Raw genomic sequence first — 13,519 nt, 5'->3', positions numbered from 1 at the left:
TCACCTTAAGACAGAACAGTAACACTCCAGCCTGAAATAAAAACTTCATACCAACCACCACTGTTTTGCTAAGGGTAAAAATATGAGAGGAAACTTACTCCCATTTATTACAATTAAAATTTACAATGCATGTTATATCACCATCGAAAAAAGTACATGCAAATACAATTTAAAATGATTCCATATCAAGCTGTCAAGCAATAAAATTTATATCTTCATCAAAATAAAAAAAATAATAATAAACTGCATGATTCACTTTTACTCTATGCACTCTAATAAGGTCAAATTTATTTGGCCTTATTTTGTGATTAAAGAATTTATTTGGCCTTATTTTGATGATTTAAGAATAAATTGAAAGTGCTATGGACTTCCAAATTTTCATGAATCCTTGTGGATATTCGCTTTTCATGTTACTGGTACATGAATGAAAAGGTACACTAAAGACCTAGGACACTTATGGCCAGGACACTACTGACCTAGATCTGCTTCAATCATGTAAACCAGTACATATGAAAATATTGTAAAACTTTTGACTCACCCTTTGAAGCATTGAACCTTTTTCAAGAAATAAAACTGATTCTCATTTGAGAAACAAGAAGAAATAAAAAGACAAAAGAAACTGAATGTTTCACATCCGTTATTAACTCACTTCTTCTTCCAAAATGTCTGGTGAAACAATTTTACTCACGAGACCATATTTAAGGGCAACTGAAAGAAGAAAACGAAACATTTTCTGCTTTTTAAATGCCATTTTGTTATTTGTTTTTCACAAAATGGAATATCAAAAGAAAATTTGAATAATTGAATACAATTGTGTTTCGGAATTTTCTAGATGAGAATTTACAATTTGGATTACTTGGACTATTCAGACAACTATCATCACAATGAATGTTGTTTTTACAACATTTCGACCGATATTACCTCAGGTCCATCTTTTTTAAACTGCAAATTTTTATGTCAAACATAGATATCTATACAGAATTTAAAACTGAATCTTTTATTTAATCCGGGAGGGGGTAGACTGTCTTATTCCATCAGCTATGCCATGGATATATGGCACAATGGATAAAGGTGCTGATTAATAATCAGTTTCTAAGTGACAGTCTTCTGAAGATTGAAAGTTCAATCCTTACTACAGGCTGTAATGACCAAGAATAGCTTAATTAAATAACGCTTCTATCCAGAATCTCATTGCACTTGTGCTCCCTTGACATACATACTCCTGACTAACCCAACAAGAAGAAAAACCACACCCCTTCACTGTAGAGATACTCAGATACCAGACAACCTTCTACTCTAATAGTTTCTTCCATCAGATTGTAGACTTTGGAATTCCCTCCCTGTTCTTTGCTTCTTAGATTGTACTAACCTGCAAAAGTTTAAATGTAACATGTACAAATATCTCACTACTCAACTCCCCATATTCCCCTGTTAGACATGATCCCAAATAGTAGCCCCTCATGTTCCAAATGGCAATATGCCTTGTTTGGGATGGAAAAAATATTTTTTAATTAAAAGTCGTGGCTGATGGAACAAAAGTAGTCTATCCTTATGGATTTAAATAAGGGTCCAGTTTAAAATCCCACATAGGTTCCTGAGTTCAAAAAGATACATCTGAAGAAGGTCGGCAAAAACTGTGTGAAAATAAAAACCAAGACAAAGTTAGAAGCCTGAATAATCCAAATATTTACAATTAGGAAAAAGTCACCCGGCAAAGTGACACTTACCAGATGCTGAAATTGGGTTTCCGGTAAACAACATATCCATGGCAATCTTTTTTGGAATTGCACGTCCTAACGCGACTCCAGGCGTCGAACAAAATAATCCGATGCTCACACTTAAATAAGTAAAAGGCGGGAATAAAATTTATGACAGAAATAAAAAACGGGAATGATTAAAAAAAAAAAAAAGTCTGTCAGAAAGTATGAGGTTGAGAATAAACTGTTTGAATTAGTAAAATAAAACCGAGGAATTCATGTTAAAGGGAAATAACTTACCCAGGCACTGCAAACTTAGCTTGGTCGGATGCAACAGCTAAATCACAACTTGCCACAAGTTGGCAACCGGCTGCTGTGGCTAAGCCTAATAAATATGAAAAGAAATACAAGACAATCACCAATTGGGTAAATTATGTTCTTCTTTTCTTTTTCATAAAGAAAAATTAGTTGTTTCAAATTAAAATATTTCTTATTTATTTGTTTCTTTTAGACTTCTGCTTTCTATTTTTAGCGGAAATCTTGCCAAGTTTTGCTGGTGTATACCGAGGAAATGTTCATTCATGTTCATAATTATGCAATTCCAGTGAAATTTTAAGTTCATCATGAGCCGTTCTCCTTAAGTAATCCAATTTACCAAATTTCCACTTCTAATGATTACTATGATATTATCCCTTTGACTACTGTACACTCTTTAACCCTTATCCTCGAGTGGCCTCTGGGCCTTCATAAGTGGTAATTCCTTTGTAAATAAAAAAAAAACGCTATATAAAAACATCTAGTCATTATTTTAAAATGCTTCCTGTTTTGAAATGGTTTTATTTTTAATAAAACATGTTATAAACAAAACATATTATTCATACATTTTAATTTTCAATTTTGGAAAATATTTTTCAAGTAAGCATTAAAAAACATTTCAAAGTATAGATTAAAAGAATATTGTTATTACAAGATATTTAAAAAAAAATAGCTGTTCAATTTAAAAAACTAAAAACATATTTTTATTATAAGATATTTAAAAAATATTTGAAAATATTAAAAAAAAAACATTTTAATGTTAAGACTATTTTCCATGCAAACTTGAAAAAAATTCAATGTAAAAACTGAAAAATATATTTTTATTATAAGATATTTAAAAAAAACATATGAAAGTATTATAAAAACATTTTAATAGAAAGACTAAAAGATATGTTTTTATTACAAGATATTAAAAAAATGAAAAGTGAAAACTATTTTTATGTAAACATTTAAAATATGTTTTATAATAAAACCATTCTGAATAAAAAAAATTCAAAATAAAGACTAAAAAAGTATATTATATTATAATATATATAATTAATTATATTATAACATATATAATTTAAAAAATAAAACTATTCCAAAAAGGGAAGCATTTTAAAGGAAAAGACTGTGTGTTTTTATGTAGCATTTTAAAATTAAACTCAAATTACGTAAATATTAATCAGAAGGACTTTTTCTCATATACACAAGTAAGACTTGGCAAGATTTCTGCTAAATATAGAAAGCAGAAGTTAAAAAGAAATAGTTTTATTGAAGATAACTAAATATTTTATGCATATTTTCCAGAAAAAATCAGGTTTTCTAAAAATGAGCCTTATCAATGAAATAATAAAAGCAATCTAGAATTTGATTAAACAGTTGCTATTTTTAAAGAATCTTTACCTTGATAAATTCATTGAATTTTTATAGTAGTTTTTAATTTAACTTATATGCATATATTAATCTTTTTTTTTCAATAAATATTTACAAATTTAATCTATTTTTTTAAATTAAAAATCAAATAAATTATTTCTATTAATAAAGTTGTTACACTTTTTTTTGCTCTTATTAACCCCAAACAAGATATAGTACCACTTGCACATAAGTGACTAGCATGCCTATCATAGGCACTATGTAGGGAGATGAGCAGCAAGGTATCTGTTCAGATTACATTTCAATTTCTGCATGTTAAGGAAACATGAAACAGGGAGGGAATTCCAAAGTCTAGCAATTTGAAGGAAGAAATTATTTGAGTAAAGAGCTTTCCGACATCTAGGGACCTCTATGGTGAAGGGGTGGAATTTTGCTGTGACATCGAAGAGGCATAAGTACTATTAGTTTGTCAGAGCACCTTCCATTGAAATATTTGTAAAACAAGCACAGGGATACAACATTGCGGTGACATGAGAGGGGTTGGGATTTGGTAGATAGTGCAGAACTTATTAGATTGGAAACTATTTTTTTTTAACTCTGTTTAAAAAAGGAGAGACTAGTAGTAGATGTACCAGTCCATATATGGCAAGAATACTCCCTGCATGGGGGAATAGTGGCTTTGTAGAGATATAGGATACTGTCAGGTGTGAGCAGTTTTCTAGCACAGTTTTTTGGCAATGTCTTCAATGTATTTGTTTCAATTTATGTTGCCCGCAAATGTTAAACCAAGGAGTTTGAACAATGAGCTCTCAGTTAGAGTGTTATTAGGCGTAGCAATCGGTGGTTGAAAAGGTTTTTTGCAACTGTTAAAGAAAATAAGCTTAGTTTTCCTTGTATTAATAAAATCATGATATTAGTGTGTGCATTTCTCATGTTGCTGTAACTTTGATGATTACACATCAAATTATTATTTTGCTTATTTATTGTTAATTAAATACTTATTGAAATCAAAAAAATAATATAAAATAAAACAAATTTTCAGCAATCTTATTTTTTTTAAATTAATTAAAAAATTAAATCAACTAGAATGCAATTAGATGTCTTTATATAAAAAAAATAAGTCATTCTAACCTTTTGCAAATGGTTGAAAGAAGAATGCATTATTTTCATGCTTTGAAAGAAATTTGGAAGTATTTAAATTGTTGAATAGAAAGTCATATCTGGCTTCAAAATTTTTATCAAATCCTCATGCACTGAAAGTTTCTATCTAATAATGTCACAAACAGAGGTTAGAAGAATATTCCTTTAACAAAATTAGTCATAGTTTTATTACAATATTGTTTTAATCAATAAGTTCATGATAAAAACGATACTATAATAATTATATTTAACTTTCAAAGTCCGATTTGAAAAAATAATGATCATCTTTGCAAAAAATAAAAAGGTATCACTTAAAAGAAATAAAAGTAAAAAAGAACTCCGGAAAAGTACATCTACTTAATAATAAAAATTTAAAATATAATAATATTTAATATATATAAAATAATAATAAAATGAACAAATGATAATTTTTTTCTTTCCCTGCAAATAATTTTTTTTATTATTATTATTATTGGCAGCAGCAGCAATATGTATTTCAGTTCCAAATTAATTCAATCCTTTAAACAAAATCCAGATTATGAAACCTCATCTAAATATGAAAGGAAATTAATCGATAATATAATTAAATATTATTTGGCTTGTTAAGAATAATTATGCTTTTGTAAATATTGTATTTTTTAAACTAAAAAAGTGAATTATTTTATCTGAACTTTTAAACATTTTGATGAGTTGTCTTGTTGAAAAAAAGAATTTCAAAAAAGTATATCATGTATATTCACATCTTATTCAACCCTTGAAATTTCAATTTCCTAAAGATATTTTGGTTGTTGTCCAGAATTCCCCATACAAAAACCAAAATTAAAGAAAAATCAAGTAGTTTATTTTTAACTAAGAAAATCAAATTTTATGAGTAAGAATGGAGGTACTATCTCATGTTGCCATCTTGAAAATAATCTCAAGAAACAAGATAGATAACTCAATAATAATTCAAACTTGTGAAATTTTTGTTGTTATGTCTACGAATGTGCATTAATTGCTTAAAAATAATTTTCTTTATAAAAATAAAAATACTTGATCTATTTATGTGATTTTTGGAATATGATATTTTCGTTTCATCATCGGTACGTACATAATACAGATTTTTCTTCTTCTTTTTCTTGTTATATAGGGGGAATTCTGATCAAAAACCGATACTTGCAATATGTATCATGCAAATTCCATTTTCAATAAGCTAAGGATTTGTTTGTTTGTAGAAATACATTTTAGTATATTAAATATATCATTGGTAACTTCGGCCTCAAAGTAAAAATAAAAAAAAGAAAATGAAAAAGAAGAAAAAGAAAAGCAGTATGTACTAAGAGAACAGTATGTACTTACCAGCAACTTGAGCAATTACGGGTACATTGAGATCCTTTGAAAAAAAAATGAGAGAAAAATATTTCCATTAAAGTTTACTAATAAAACAACCTATGCATTCATTAGTGCTGAAAATCTAGTATATAAAAGGCACTATTCTGTCTATCTGTCTGTCTCCATATTTTCAAACTCTATCTCTTTCGAAACTAAAAATCGCAGAGTGGCACTAGGGGTCTCAAATGATTAGATCTTTTGTGGACCGTTTTTTTATGGGTCTTTAGCTAGTTAAAATTGTTTTTTAAGGGGTCAAAAAATTGGTCAAAATTTTAAAAAATCGTTATACATTTTGTACATTCATTTTAGTTTATTTTTAATCAGATCATGTGTGTGTCACTTTGGTACAGTAGTAAGGTCACCAGCTTTGAATGCTGCAGTTTGACTTTCGGTTTCGATTCCAGCTGATAGCACCTAAATACTTTATTTTTTTTACTTTTGAAATCATGACTCTATAATAATATATACGAAATCAAAACACATACATAGTAAAATCTAACACAGACAAATTAAAATATCATGTTTAAGCATATTTTACAACCGGGCAAAGCTGGGCGCCCCCTCCTCCTGCTAGTTACATAAAATTTGAAGAATTCCCGGTTTTTGTTTAGTACTCTCTCTATATTAAAAACAAAAATAAAGAAAAATCTGTACAATGTACACACCCATGACAAAAAATATATCATATTCTAAAAGTTATGTAAATTAATCAAATAGTTTTATTTTTATAAAGAAAATTATTTTTAACTGATCAATGGAAATTTGTAAGTATTTGAGTTAACTCCATTAGTTTTTTTGTTTTTATTTAAGTGTTTTCAAAAGACTGTTATTCTTTTGTTATTCATAAAATTTGATTTTTTACTACTTGATCAATTTACATGATCTTTGGTATACGATATTTTGTTTCATCACAGGTATGTAGATCATACAGATTTTTCTTTATTTTCATTTATGAATATAGGAGAGATTCTGGACAAGAACTGAACTCCCTGAATTATGGGGCTTTAAAAATTGCTGGTTGCTTTTATTAATGACTATATCATTGTACATATTTACAACTATTACTACTACTACTACTATTAGTAGTAGTAGTATCATGTAGTTGAATCTATGTTTGGTTGGCACTGATTGGTGTAAGCATTCAACTTCCCTTCTGGCTTGCCCAATCAGTCCATCTCTCAGGCGAGCTAAGCACATGATGGAAGTTGATAAAAAGGAGTTACCACACAGGCTAGTTCCTTTTTTCTAACCAGGAGAATAAAGTGAGCTGACTCCTTTCATAGCACTTCTATCAACTCCAATCTTCCCTTTTGGGATACAACCAAAACCCCCTGTCATTTGACCTTGAGGTTTGACAAAAAGCACAATGGACTAAATGTGTGCTGGCTAAATTCTAAACTATCATACTTCTTTTGCTCCATTACCAAATTAATGACAACATTAAATTAATCCACTTTTCAAAAATGTCTGTGTATACCATACTTTTTCGGTTCTGGAATAGCTGCTTGAAACTCATTCAATTCTGTTCTCCCTGTCCTTAGTGATAATCAGAGCCATTGTTTTGTGTGACAATCAGTAGCAATTCTGTTTTTCTTTTCATATCTTTTCATTTTTTTTATGGGCCATTTTTTTGGTCACACTTATAAATGTGGTAGTTTCTCTACCTGAAAGCCTTGTGATTGTGTTAATTGTTGTTCTTGAGTATTTTTTTTGTGTATGTATGTAGGGTTTCGGGATGAAGTTTGTTTACATTGTTGTGTGGATATCGGTAGTTTTTTTATGAAAGTTAGAAGTCATTTGGATTCATATTTGCTAGTTTTTTATGAGGAGGTTACATTTTTTGCATTCAGAATTGGAAGTGGCTTGCAAGGATTGAGTTACTCTTGAGTAAGAGCATTCTGGATGGGTATTCTTGACAACCTTTGGACTTCTGGGAAGGAGATGTTCTGGGTGTATTTAATTTATATTACCTCCTTTTCTTTCTTCCATTCTTCACAGTCTTGAGTCAGCCGAATGTTCTCCTTGGCAGTTTACACATTTTAGCCATTTTAGACAAGTGGCTTCCTGGTGATCAGATCTGTCCATTTCACAATTTTTACATGATTTCATTGTAGCACATCAGTTCTCATGGTGTCTGAACTGCTGGTAATTATAACGTCTAAGTGGATTAGGGATATAGATATCCACTTTCGTTATTATGTACTCAATCTTAATTTTTGTTGATGGTTTGGGTGGATTAAATGTGAGGATGTATGTATTGGTGTAGAATTCTTGACAATTTTTATTTATACTGATTCTTTTTACATCTGTTACAAGTTGTTTTTTTAAGTGTTTGATTTTATCTATTGTGCAGTTATCTACTTCTTGGCTTTTTACCACACCCTTTGAAGTGTTAAGAGATTTGTAAAGGTTGGCCCTTATTTTTATATTGTGCAGTGAGGTGGTTCTTAATGATAGTTCAGCATAGTTCTTGGTTTTTACATCTATCAAGGTATTGCTACGTGCTGTTTTGATTGATTTTGGAACCACGTTCACGGTGAGATATTTTTCTATTATGAAAGGTGAGAGTTTGGTGATGGGTTCATTATCTCTCGACTCAAGAACTATGTATGTTGGATAATAAGTGGTTATTTTTCCATTTCACTATGTGGGTCTGTACTAATATAAATCTCCGGATGTGGTCTTTTGCATAATTTCATAACATTATTTGCGTTAGCTTGGGGTTTATTATCAGATGCTATATGTAGAGTTCTGAATTTCATTGGCTATGCTCCCCACCCACCTCAGTGCTATATGAAGGTGAAAACCCATTCACCTAGTAGGATTATGCGTGCATAGTCAATATACTTATGCTGACGATTGACAGTTTAAATTTCTGTCCCTGGGTTTTTGTTCCCAAGATAATTACTTACATAGGAACAGAAAAGAGAATGCATCCTTTCTAAGCAAAATTGGCCCTACAGCCATTGTCCTAATTCAGATTTTGTAGATCTGAAAAATAGCTGACATGACCAACCGAGTAATCAGATCAGGTCTCTCCAACCTCACGTCTAGCCAAGGTAAGGGTCAAAGTGGTGTGTTGGGAAGTGGAGGTGCTAAACCTTAACCTTCAAGTCCTTCAACCACCAGGATCCCATCCTAAGACATCGCAGGTCACTACCCACGGCCAACAGGTGGCCCCATTGAAGGATTTTTACTCTCTGCAGGGGGGCAGTTTGCATATTCTGATGCTCCACCAAGAGGGCACCATATTAAATATGGAGAAGAGGCCTGGATACCATACTCTAACAGTGGTCTGATAAGAAAGACATGAAGAGAAAGAAATATATCAGGAGTGAGTTTGCAGAAAGAACGTTGTACAAGAAATAGACTACTCCTTGTTTTATTGACAGCCTGAATGCAATGTTTAGATGGCTTGAAAGAGAAGTCGACCAAAAAGCAAAGATCTTTTGTTCCATTCACTTCCTTGAGTGGAGCAGTATTCTTCAATAATAATCATTACCAGCAGGAGCCATGGAATGAGAAATATATTTAATAAACAAATATATTTTGATAAAGCTGATATTTTTCTAGATAGCACAAAAAATTAGTCCTTTGGACAGAAAAACCAATAAGATGCAGTAAATATGAGTTTTTTTAACATTTCTATGAAAATAGTGTCCATTGTATTTTAAATATAGAACTGACCCAAATGAGATGAATTAATAAGTACTAATAAATACTCAGAAAGTAATATTATGTTACATAGTTCAATACAAATAATAAAATCATACTGTAAGAAACAATCTTTTATTTACTCTTTCAATGATATTTGAAAACAAGACTACATTAAAGGGAGATCACTCTCATTCTTGTTCATAGTTGCCAGATTGGCTTTTATAAAGTCAAAATTTACAAATTTGGCTTTTTTTTAAGCAGTTTGGCCTACAAATGTGGTATTTGGCCTTTTTCAAGGTGTAATGTACAGAATAATTAAGGAAAGAATAAGCAGAATATTATATAGATTATTATTTACTCACTAGGAGTTTTCATACTACCCATTATCAATTATGAATACAATTAATCCTCCTTTTAACAAATTTATGAATTAGATGGATTTTTTCCCAATGATTTAACAGATAACAAAAAAACATTGTGGTAAATGTCTATATTTTTACATTTTTAATAAATAAAAACAAATAAATTTGGAACTAACCTGAATCATCATCATAACCTTGGAACATGTTCTGAAAATTTCCACGTGCTGTTCATTTGATACAGACTAAATTATAAAGAAAAAGAAATATGTGAAAAGTAAAAATGAAAAACTGCAGAAAATATAAATCATGAGATTGATTTTGGAATAAAAAGCAGTTTTTTTGTTGTTTTTTTAATTTTGTTTTGGTACAAAATAACTGGAAATATTTACTTTTATTTATGATAGGTTGTTAAACATATAGTATTCCAGAATTCCCTAATTATTTGAAAAATGGAAATTAAAGATAATTACATTTTTGAACAATTAGTGACATTTATTGAATGTGTTTCCATCATCATTTTGTTTAATTTTGTATTTTTTGAGTGATTATCAGGGCACAGCTATAGCTCGAATTAGACCACCATTTTGTTTTGGGTTTTTTTTTTTCTAAATTGGCAAGTTTTACACTACCTTTATTTTTAACTAAAAAAATAAACTTTAAAATAAGTTAAAACACAAAAAAAACCTATCCAGATAAGTAGAAAAGTAACTTAGTTTGCTTTTTGTAACATTTATTTGTGTATTTATTTTTTTTACTCTCTTTTGCTTTGTTAGCTATACTAGAAAATTAACATTTTTTTTTCAACATGTCTGCTTCTGATAACTTAAATAATATATTTAATGACAATATACAGTGTGGAATGATAAAATTGTTGCACTAGAAAAGACAACATGATTCCATTTCCATTTAATGAAAACCGTTTGGGGTTTTTTTTTGTTGTTGTTGTTGCAGACCATCTACTAGTTGGCCAGTTGTTTACAAATCCCAAGAGTGATAGGAGCCTTCTATCATGTCTGAAAGTACAATGTTCAATGAGCGAGATCAGAGATGCACCGCTGTACAACTTACGCTCGCTACTGATCCAAGAATTATTGCCAGCACTATCAAAAATGCAAATCTGGATAACAGGGACGTGCCCAGGGTGATGAAAACAAAGTTTCTGGCCATAGTTATGGTCTTTGGTGTGGTTTCTAGTGAAGACCACATCATTCTACCTCACATCTTCAAAGTCGGCTTAAAAGTCAACACCTAAGTATACCTGGATGTGCTAAAGAGTGTGCTGATCCCCTGGTGCAATCCGGTGGCCGCTGGCAGACCCTGAATGTGACAGCAGGACTCGGTGCCAGCCAAAAAGTCCAAAGAGACCCAGGTTTGGCTTCAGAAGGAGTGCTATGATTTTGTACCCTTCTCGCACTGGCCCCACTCTCCTCTTCCCTCAATCTGAACCCACTAGACTACTTTGCTTGGTCATACGTCGAGAACATCACCAACATTACCTCCCACAACACCAAAGCCAGTCTGATGGCCGCTATCTACCGAGTATTCATCGAGCTCCTGTCCGCACTTGTGGAAAAGGCATGCTCCCAGTTCTGGACATTGACTGAGGCTGAAGGCGGCTACATTGAATAGATGTCAGCTTACTACATAATCAGATTACCTGCATTGATATTTTTCAATTAAAATGTTTAAATAAAGCTGTAGCGTTGTTTTCTTTAGGGCGACAAATTTATCGTTCCATTCTGTATAGTACTAAAACTCTGATAATCTTGCTTGCTTGTTTGCATACTGAATGTTTTAAATGGTGGCAGGAAGGCCGGATGTGCTGAAAAGTGTTAGGAGAAAAAGAATAGGGAGGTAGTAATAGTGGGAGGAGAAAAATAGAAATAGTAATAGCATCAGTGTAAGAGTAGAAGAGTAATTGGATAATATAAATAAATGATGTACATAAAAAAGAAAAGGAAAGTTACAGAAGATTATAAAACTTGTAATATGGATCTGCAGCATAGTGACACTCTTCTGAAGGTCGAAGGTTCAATCCTCAGTGCGGGCAAAACAAAAAATACAATTGTGTATTTCTTAAGACTTCTACATACTCATGGCTGATGGAAAAAAAAGCAAGTTATCCCCATGGATTAAATAAAAGGTTCTGTTCAAAATTTTGTACAGATTCCCGGGTTTAACAGAAAGATTCAAGAGTTTGACAAGATACAGCTGAAGAAGGTTGGGGGTTACATCTGCTATAAAGTTGTAAGAATAATACATAAGATGACTAATAGTCCAAATGATTCAAATAGTACAAATTGTAATATGATGTTAAAGGTTGGAAGTAGGAGTACACATTCAATGTTAGCCAACATCAATTGATTTTTTTAGTATGTACGTTTTTGTGGTTAAAAATTAGGGCTAATTCATAAAACAAAGTAATTTTTTTACTCGTGTATATATATATATATATATATATATATATGCATTAAGAAACTTTAAAAATACTTAACAATAATAATCTCTACTATTGCATAAAAATCACTGTGTGTGTGAGTTCCTTCCTCTGAAACGGTTAAGCTTATCTTTTGTAAATTTCACACAAAGGTAATTTATCTTGTTCTTTAATATGTTTTGTACAGAAATTCATTTGATAAGTATCGAAAATCGAAAAAAATCTGATCTTAAAAATAATCTTTCTTCTTTTATAGATGAAAAAGAAGAATTTATACAAGGAAATATTTTATGTTATAATTTTATTATCTCCCTTGGCGTGTGTAACGTAAAATATTCCCCCTGTAAAAATTCTTCTTTTTTTATCTATAAGAGAAGAAAGACTATGCTTAAGATCGTCAAGCCCAAATATCAGCTGACGTGATATTGTAAACAAACACAGACAGAATTTGATGAACGACATTGTCATCATCAATATTTTTTAATGTTTTATTTTTTTTTTTGTGAATTAGTCCATCGGGCAAATTATTCCTCATAATATATAATAATCGATAGAGGATTGATTCTCTAATAATATATATGCAAGCTGCATAAATTAAGCTCAATTAAACTATCATGTTTAAGCGTATTGTACGACCGCGCAACGCCGATCCGCCAGCTAGTAAACTATATAATAATACAAATAAATAATAAAATGATTTAATTTATAAAATAAATAATGGTAATTTTTTCTTATCAAAAAATATTCAATGAAATGGTTATAAAAATGGATGAACATACCATAAGTTCTTTGAGATCATGACCTGAACAGAAGACATGTCCAGAAGCAGAGATGATGACGACACGCAGGTCATCAGAATCCTGACAAGCCGTTAATTCGTCATGCAAACAATTTAACATTGGCAAAGATAATGCATTTCTAAAAAAGAAAGAAAAGCGTTTTAAAAATAAATAGCTTTTTGTGATGATTCATAACTTAAATATTGTTTTCGATTGTTTATTTTTATTCATACTCTTCTTTTTTTTCTGCATAAAATAAATAAATCAGAATTCATAAATATTTACATATTTATTTACCAGCAACACTTCAAAAAAAAATTATGTTTTTCTTTTATATATTGAAATAAAATAAACAGATTTTTTTTCTCAAATTAGTTGTATAGGGAAGAGCGATAAGGGGAAAGT

The 13,519-nt window shown here is 30.6% G+C and overlaps 1 protein-coding gene across 1 annotated transcript in view; it reads right to left on the bottom strand.

Moving 5' to 3' along the window:
• Positions 1-13,519, bottom strand: part of LOC145279717 (enoyl-CoA hydratase domain-containing protein 3, mitochondrial-like) — a 42,480-nt gene that overhangs the window by 7,967 nt on the left and 20,994 nt on the right. The window contains exons 3-8 of the mRNA XM_080131005.1: positions 13,115-13,253; positions 10,075-10,140; positions 5,847-5,880; positions 1,998-2,082; positions 1,728-1,837; positions 650-708 (exon numbers count right to left, since the gene is read on the bottom strand). Of these exons, the coding sequence (XP_079987131.1) occupies positions 650-708; positions 1,728-1,837; positions 1,998-2,082; positions 5,847-5,880; positions 10,075-10,140; positions 13,115-13,253 (493 nt within the window). The remainder of the gene's footprint in view (positions 1-649; positions 709-1,727; positions 1,838-1,997; positions 2,083-5,846; positions 5,881-10,074; positions 10,141-13,114; positions 13,254-13,519) is intronic.

The sequence above is a fragment of the Euprymna scolopes genome, chromosome 7 (genome assembly GCF_053919585.1).
Source record: "Euprymna scolopes isolate OS-2025 chromosome 7, ASM5391958v1, whole genome shotgun sequence".
Lineage (NCBI taxonomy): Eukaryota > Metazoa > Mollusca > Cephalopoda > Sepiida > Sepiolidae > Euprymna > Euprymna scolopes.
This window is presented reverse-complemented; position numbering and strand designations above follow the sequence as displayed.